We start from the raw sequence: 9,026 nt of genomic DNA, 5'->3' as shown, positions 1-9,026 counted from the left end.
GAACTCCCCAAACGGAAGCTCCATTAAATCAACCAGAAATATTGTACCTTGGACCTCTAGTGGAACGTCTCTAAACAATTTACTCACCTAGACAGGTTGCCCTAAAGGACTTAACATAGTTACCTCACTATCAGTACCCTCGACTAGAATCCCTAAGGTTTCAGACACAGTACTAGCTACATATGAATTGGTAGGGCCTATGTCTATCAATGCCAAATAAGGTACATTATAGATTAAAAGCATACCCGTGATGACATCTGGAGCATCTCTGTCCTCACAGCGAAGTGAGCATAAACAAAAGCAAGTTGTCTCACCTCAGTCGGTTCAGCACTTCTGTCCAGTGCTCTTTGTCCTCGGCGCATGCAGTTACCATCCCTAGCCTAGCCACGGCCCCTAGGTGGCTACTGAACTACCCTCGGCGGCTATGAAGTAACACAACCCGGAGCTTGCATCTGATCAATTCTTAGTGGACAATCACAAATGCAGTGCTCAGTAGATCCACATATCAAACACGCCCCGGTGGTCCTCCAACACTCGCCCGGATGCCGTCTACCATAGTGCCCACAAAGCGCTACCCCAACAGGTACAACAGGGGCCCCAACTCTGACTGGCCCATCAGGTTTGGCCTTTTTTTTAGCCTTATAGCAGAACTCGAGGGCTCTAATTCCCTCTTATTATTTCCTTTCTCTCAGTTTTGGCGCTCAATGCACTTAACGTCCTCGGTGATCGTCACCTTCTCAACTAGAACAGAGAAATCACGCTCCCTCTGCGGAGTTAACAGAACTTGCAAACTGTCCTTGAGACCATCCTCAAACTGGACACAATGCTTATACTTAGTCGCCACCATGCCTCGCGCATAACGGATCAACCTCAAAAACTCGACCTCATACTCGGCCACTAAACGGTCACCTTGGGTGAGATTAAGGAACTTACACCTCCTGGCATCAATGTAGCTAGCCCTCACATATTTACCCTGGAACGTAGTGTTAAAATAATCCCAGGTCAATCGGTCGGGCTGAGTGCCCTGCTTAACCGTGAGCCACCACTGGTATGCCTCATCACGTAACTGAGAAACAGCCCCCTTAAACTTTTGTTCAGCAGTAAAATCCAGGTCATCCATAATTCTCTCTGTGGCCTCCATCCAGTACTCAGCCACGTTAGGGGCTACTCTCACGACACCCCTGAATAACTCAGCCCCATTGGACCGGAGTCGTTCCGTAACCGACCCACGACCCCCAGATCCTAGATTGGGCCCAGCGACCCTCTCCAAAATTCGTAGCATGGCTTGGGATAGTACGTCAACCCTAGCAACTTTATCATGAGACCTAGATTTGATCTATGTCGCAGGTGACACCGGTATCTAGCTAGTATCCAGATTCAGAATAGTATTAGATGCCAGAACTCAGCTCGAGCCCCCTATGGCCCCTACCACGGCCTCTAGTACCCCGTTCATAAGTACCACGTGTGCTCATCGTAAATTTTAAAATTGGTCTCTATTAACATGTTTATGCATTAGTTACAGTTCCAATAATTATTGACAGATATTTTATGCAGAAGAGTATTAGAAGTTTAGAGTCTGTTATCGCGAATCGTAGTCTCACTACTGTTTCAGTTTACACTTCCTATTTTTTTTCAGTGTAATATACTAACTAAATTAGTTTCAATATATTCTAATCATACTTTCAAACAATTCTAAATAGAGGTTTAGAAAGCTTACAAGATCGGTGCCGGAGACTCGGTGTGCCACATACTTATTCTAAAAATATTTCATATGATTTACAAATCATTTCTTTAAAACTAATATTTAAAACCCAAATCCTCAGCCGAATTTTGTAACCTGGCTTTAATACTACTAAATGTAACATCCTAAACCCGGCCTAGACATTATGGCTGAATCTGGCAGTGTCACATGATAGTGTTTTTGAAATCGACGAGTAAAAATCGTTCCAGTTACTTAATCTTTGTTATAATTAAAACTTATCTCTTTTTTGCGGAAGCTTTGAAAACATACTATCTTAGGGAAACCCATAATTAATTCTGAAAACCTTAGTTTATAAGAAAAGCCGTTTGTTTTTAGTGAAAGTCAAGTTTTGATCATTTTTTTCAAAAATAAAACATCAACAGTATAAAACCAAGTTAAAACCAAATAGTCCAAAGTCCCAGAAATTACAAAGTAAAACCCAAATTAATAGAGGGAACAAATAACTAAGAAAAATTGCATTGCTATAGTACGAAATTGTGGTGGTCACCATCGAGACCTCCGCTGCACCATTTCACCTAATGGTGGGGATTACCTGAATAGATTAAACAAAAAAGAGTGAGTTTTCGTAAACTCAGTGTGTAATCCCCAAAGAAAATATACACACAACACGTATTTAAAATCAGTCATGTATTTATGCATAGTTCAGGCTTGAGCCGTTTACAGAATCGGTGTGGGCCTTAGCCCACTCAGATACAGAATTAGATGCAGAACAAAATAACCGGGTCTTCCCCACTAGCCTCTAGACACCAAATCCGTCCAACCCTACACACCATGTGGGGATAAAATCGACCCACCCATGGTATTTTCTGTAAGAGCCTGCCAAGGCAATAAACATGTGATTCTGTATGATGCCTTTACGACGTACTTTGTATGACGCCTTTGTGACGTATTCTATTTGGCCCTTTTGGCATATTCTACTATGACTGTATGGAAGAATGTGTCTATTTACGCTACTAGTAATTCTAGATAAACTATGGATATTCTTTAAAAGGATCAAGTTATGATATGTCTGAAGTAGTTTGGTTGAATTAGTTCTTTGATGTAATTGGATAAGTATTTAAGAAATTTCTTGAAAAGATGTGTATCTCTATGTATCTAGATGTTTAGAAAGGTATTTTGTAACACCCCTAACCCATATCCGACGCCAAAATAGGGTTACAAGGATTATCAAATAATACGTCCCATTCACATACATTTATACATTCATTATCAACTATTTGTAAACATTCACATTATCCCTTACAAGGCTCTACGAGACCTTAAAACAAGCTTAAAGGTGGTTTGGGACTAAACCGATCACATATAAAAATTTTTGAACACTTAGAAAAATTTTACATTCATAGGTCACATGCCCGTGTAAGTAGGCTGTGTGCCTCACATGGCTACTGGACACGCCCGTGTCCTAGACCGTGTGAAAATAGAGCATACATACTGACTTGTACCACACGGCCAGGGACATGTCCGTATGCCTTGGCCTTGGGAAAACTGGAGGGGTTACTAACTTAGGTCACACGGCCAACCACATGCCCGTGTGTCTAGCCCGTGTACCCTTCGAAAAGGCCACACAAGCCCATATGCCAAGGCTGTATGCCTCACACGGACACTAGACACACTCGTGTGTCTAAGCCATGCTCGAGATTGACTTAAATTCGTAGGGCTATCCCAGAGGACACACAGCCGTGTAACATGACCATGTGTCACACACGGCTGAGCCAGTGACAGCCCTAAAATGACCCTAGTCGGAAAGCGGTTTCGGGACCGCTAAACCGAGTCACCAAATTATTTGAATATGATATTTATTGTCTAAAATATGTGAATATGAATGTGTGAAAGTTTTAAGCTTCGATTTAGTCGATTGTATGTGAATTTAGTAATAGGACTTATGTGTGACACTTTTGAAATGTGGTAGATTAATCCATCTATTAGTGCATGTAATCAAAAGGGTGGACTTGCATGTGAATTTCCCCCATTTAATTACTAGTGGCCAGCCATGACAAAGGGTGATGGGCAAAACATGCCATAAAACATGTTGTGCTAATGGTTTATGTGAGAAAGGAGAAAATAATAATGGGAAGGTAAATGATGACAAGAAAAATGTGTGTGGTTGCCCCCCTCCATTGCCATGAATGGAAGAAAGAAAGACTTCAACTTTTATTTTTCTATCTTGCTTCCTTGTCTCTTTCAAATGAAGCTAGAGAGGAGAGGCCGGCTGCATGTAGGGGAAAACCATGAAATTTGTTTGCTTATAAGTTGAAATTTTCAAGTAGAAGGCTAAAAAGGGGAGGAGCAAATTGAATAGGTAGAATCGGTGTTGGGAACCTTGGTGAGTTTTCCTTGAACTTTTATTTGATAATTGTTGAAACTGTCAAATTGCTGTCCGAATTTTACCTTGTTGGTATTGTTAATTGCTGCCCTGTTTATGCTGTCTAAATATTGTATTATTGATGCTGTCCGAATCAGCCTCCGAATGTGATATGTTATAGCAATTAAGCCAAGTGTTGCGAGTCCTCTTAGGCTGCCCACAACGCAACCTTTCAATACTAATGTTACCATGAATTTACCTTCAATTGATGGTGTGGTGTATATACATTTTAGAAAGAAAGATGTTGTTGTTTAGTTGAATTTTCATTTGATAAATGTTCATTCGGTCAAATGGGAGAAGAATGAGATGAATTTAAATGTTTTGGTTTATTATTTTAGTTGCTAAATGAAGAAAAATCGGCTAACAAGGGAGTACTAAGGCCGAATATGATTTTGAATATTAGTGGTGTAGTTGCCGAATTTGAACTATGAAGTTATTGAGTAATGTGTGTGTTTTAAGTGATAGAATTTAGTGAATGATTGGAATGTGATATGTATGAATTATATGTTAAATTAAGGCTTGCTAAGCTAGCTATTAAGATGAAGTGAAAATGTTAGTAATTGATTGCTAGTGTATATATGTGTACTAGCCGAGCTTTGAATTTAAATAATGGTTGGAGCACCGTGTGTTGTAATGAGATTATTTGAGTGAAATCATAGATATTTATATGATGAATTCAATTGTGGATATACATGCTTAAATAAGATGCATACATGAATGAATAGATAGCTTGGTGTTGCATGTATTCGGTCATAAAGGTGCACATGAGGAAATGTTAGATTAATTGTATTAAATTGCTCAATGTGATTAAAAATGCGTATGACCATTTTGTGTTTGAGCTATAGGTGGCCATATGACCTATCAAACTCCTTGTCATATTCAGCCATAAGCTAGCATAATGAGACTTTAATAAGTTAAATTTGTTTGAATTAGCTCAAGAGCTTAGAGGACCAAAGTTGGATAAGGGAAGGGAAAAAGTGATCGAATAGCCGCCGAAATTGTTCGACCACATCCGAGGTAAGTTTTAAGTGACTAAATGATGAGTAAATTCAACTATAATAGGATATAATGAGTTGATTTAATAAGATATGATGTGGCCATGATATGTCTTAAACTCAAATGGTAAGTTCCTAAGTGTTTGGACATGGAAATTTAAGAGCAAATTGTAATAATTTGCTCAGGACAGCCGCAGTAACGTGATTTTAGAAAATCACTATAAATGTTTGGTGTGGAATTATAGGCTGAATAAAATATAAAATCAAAGCTTAATTAGTCTAGTTTCTTATAAAAGAGACCGTGTAAGCAAAGGAATTTCCTATAAAGAGATATTTAAAGTTGTGTGAGACGGTGTCAGAATGACTCCAAAATCCCCTGTTCTGTTTTAAGAAAATCACTATAATTTGTAAAAAAATGGTTACAAGATAAAATTTATATGCTTAGACTCCTTAATGAGTCTAGTTTCAAATGAAATCAAATAGAACATACTTTGAATTCTGTACAATGAGAATTTTGATTCGTAGTGAAGACTGGTCAGATTAGTCAAATAGTGAAACAGGGGAAACTTTAAGAAAAATCTGGTATTTATTGGCCAAACCTAAAATTCTGAAAAATTTATGGATGAAAGATATATGAGTCTATATTCAGGGAAAATTAACGGCAAGTGATTTGGAGTCTTGTAGCTCCGATTATAAATAATTTAGTGACCATTTCTCAGGAAAATAGCTCGTAGTGAATATGTGATTTTGTTGTAAACATGGATAAAACTTGTTTTAGTTGCTCATAAGCTATTGATTAAACCCATACTTGAATTCTAAATCGTGATATTGTAAGTTTATGAGTATTCGAATATGAAATGATAGTATGGCGTAAAATTGAATTATTCATTGGAAAGTGATGGATGTAGATTCGGCCAAGACCAAGTCTGTACATGATAGTATATGTGGTATGTGAAGTATATTTGAATAAATGTGAAAGTGAATATATGTGATAAGGCCTAATGGCCGATGTGATGAATGTGAAAGTGTATATATGTGATAAGGCCGAATGGCCAATGTGATGAATGTGAAAGTGTATATATATGTGATAAGGCCTAATGGCCGATGTGATGAATGTGAAAGTGTATATATGTGATAAGGCCTAATAGCCGATGTGATGAATGTGAAAGTGTATATATGTGATAAGGCCTAATGGCCGATGTGATGAATGTGAAAGTGTATATATGTGATAAGGCCTAATGGCCGATGTGATGAATGTGAAAGTGTATATATGTGATAAGGCCGAATGGCCAATGTGATGAATGTGAAAGTGTATATATGTGATAGGGCCGAGTGGCCAACGTGATGGATGTGAAGGTGTATAAATGTGATAAGTCCCGAAGGGCATTTGTGTCAGTACTATATCCGGGTTAAAACCCCGCAGGCTTTATGCGAGAATATTATCACTGATTAATGTCCGTAGGCTTCGTGCTCGTACTATATCCGAGCTCTAAAGACCCGATGACTACGTGTGGAGATTTTTTCCAGGTAAGCCCCGAACTAAAGGTTTTGCTGAAGATTCAAGTAAAGCGTAAGATTATACAACTTCACAGTAACAATTGGTAATAAATACGTTCAATGCATTAAGTTGGTCAGGTATGTATTTTGAGATTATATTTAAGTTTGATTTAGACTAAATCACACGGTCGTTATGTGATGCACATGTGAGTAAAGGAATAAGACTGTTCTATGATTATTGTGCATTTGGTCAATGTGGAAAGTCAGGAAAAAAAATATGTAATGTACCTATTATCATAAGAGGTCACTATCAAGTGAGAATTTATCTGCCTATTATATATGATGAGATGTGCATATTCGGTAAAGGGATGGTATGCCTGAAGGAAGAGTGAAATAAAAATACGAACAACTATGTTATAATTTGATTGTTATTTGTTGACACTGCTTAAAACTTACTAAGCATTATAATGCTTACTCCGTGTCCTTTGCTTCCTCTGTTTTATAGATCTCATTTGGAAGCTACAGGCTCAGGGATCATCAGCAACTAGTCACACTATCACTATCCACTGTTTGGTACTGCTACGTTTTGGATTATCTTATGGCATGTATAGAATAGACTAGTAGTGAGAGGATATTTTGGTTAATGTATATAAGCCATGCGAAAATGGCATCTTTTGAATGTGTACTTATAGAAGTTTAAATTGTATCCCTGACTGTCTTTAGTACTTATCTAAAGGAACGTTCAAAAAAAAATTTACTGTTCTGATATGAGTTTCAAGACTGGTAATGCCCCTTTATCTATTCCGGCGACGGATACGGGATTGGGGTGTTACATTTTATTGGTATCAAAGCTATGGTTTAGTCGATTCTAGGACTAACGTAGCACGCGTGAGTCTATTTATACATGCCATAAAGTGATAAAATGATAGTGTGATGATTTTTGACTATTAAAATGTGTTTTCTGTAACGTAATGAATCTTGATCCCGACCGAGCTGTAGCAAGCTTCTGACTATGAGAATTTGCGATATAACTTCACTTAGATATGCCTGAATTATTAAGTTGATCAGGTGCGTATCATGTACTCGTATTTGAATTTCGATTTGGATTAAATTATAAGGGTATAAGTGATGCAATTTTGAAAGAGTGTTATGACTATAAATGTGATTTTTGTATGTGGCTATGGAACTGGAAGTTGAATGGTCGATAAGCATGTTGTGTTTGTATTCAAGTAATGTAAATGATAGACTAATGTGTATTGCTATATGTGTATATGTACATGAGAATTGAGAGTGATGTATCCGGGCTAAGTCTCGAAGAGCATTCGTGCTAGTGATGTATCCGGGCTAAGTCCCGAAGAGCATTCGTGCTAGTGATGTATCCGGGCTAAGTCCCGAAGAGCATTCGTGCTAGTGATGTATCCGGACTAAGTTCCGAAGAGCATTCGTGCTAGTGATATATCCGTGCTAAACCCCGAAGAGCATTCGTGCTGGTGTTATATCCGGGCTAGGTCCCGAAGAGCAATCATGCTGGTGACGTGTATTCGGGCCTTCGTGCCTAGTAGGCTTCGTGCCGGTAATTTGAGCAAAGTTTAAGTGTTCATTACTATACGAATTCAAATTTAAATGAGATGATATGTTTAAAAGTGTACATACATGATGTTTATAGACTTGGTTAAGTCATTTCAATGTGTAATAACGAATGAATAAGAGCACTATGTGTGTGAATGATTAGAGGCACTGTGTGTGTGCGAATTCCTTTAACCGAGCACTATGAGTGCGAGATCGGTCAGTGGGCACTAAGTGTGTGAAGTGGAATTCATGTAAGACCTCGTCTGGGACGAAGGCATTGATTTGAGATAGTGTGTAAGACCATGTCTGGACATGGCATCGACTCGATATGTGAGAATATGTAAGACCATATCTAGGATATGGCATTGTAAGAGCTATATGTGCTTAATGAGTATCCATAATGATTTCGAATGATTCAACGGGTATATTTAAGATGATAAATAAAGTAAGATCAGAATAAGTGATACAGGTATGTACGGAAGGTATGTGAAAATCAAATGAAAGTAAAAATTGGTGAGTTCATATTATATTATGTTATGTATACTAAAGAAGTGAATACGTAAAAAGATGGTGGATATGTTGTTAAGAAGTAAATTCATGTTATAAATGTGTTACGGATTTAGTCTATGGAATGCTTGGTATATGAAGTCATATGTGCTATTGCTAAATGACCCCTATTTTTTTTGTTAATCATATTCAAGAAATTATTTCGATTAAGTTCGACATTTGAAAGTCTGTAAGAATTTTTGAATGCTGATAATTTTGGATATATGGGTTATGTGGTAAAATAAACCCCATGCCGGTATACTATATGAGGCTTTATGCCAAATCGATTGTATAC

The 9,026-nt window shown here is 37.9% G+C and overlaps 1 protein-coding gene across 1 annotated transcript; it reads right to left on the bottom strand.

The window, feature by feature from the left end:
• Positions 1-688: 688 nt before the first annotated feature.
• Positions 689-1,282, bottom strand: LOC107955476 (uncharacterized). The gene is made up of 2 exons (XM_016894174.1): positions 1,034-1,282; positions 689-973 (listed from the first exon to the last, which is right to left on the bottom strand). Exons 1-2 carry the CDS (start codon positions 1,280-1,282, stop codon positions 689-691), a joined length of 534 nt encoding a protein of 177 aa, XP_016749663.1.
• Between the last annotated feature and the right edge of the window lie 7,744 nt (positions 1,283-9,026).

Source organism: Gossypium hirsutum, chromosome A02, assembly GCF_007990345.1.
Source record: "Gossypium hirsutum isolate 1008001.06 chromosome A02, Gossypium_hirsutum_v2.1, whole genome shotgun sequence".
NCBI lineage: Eukaryota > Viridiplantae > Streptophyta > Magnoliopsida > Malvales > Malvaceae > Gossypium > Gossypium hirsutum.
This window is presented reverse-complemented; position numbering and strand designations above follow the sequence as displayed.

Excerpts from the sequence above, each read along its gene's own strand:
- LOC107955476 (XM_016894174.1), bottom strand. The coding sequence starts at position 1,282 with ATGCTACGAATTTTGGAGAGGGTCGCTGGGCCCAATCTAGGATCTGGG. Across the intron at positions 974-1,033 it reads CATACCAGTGGTGGCTCACG|GGTAAATATGTGAGGGCTAG; the intron begins GTTAAGCAGGGC and ends ACTACGTTCCAG.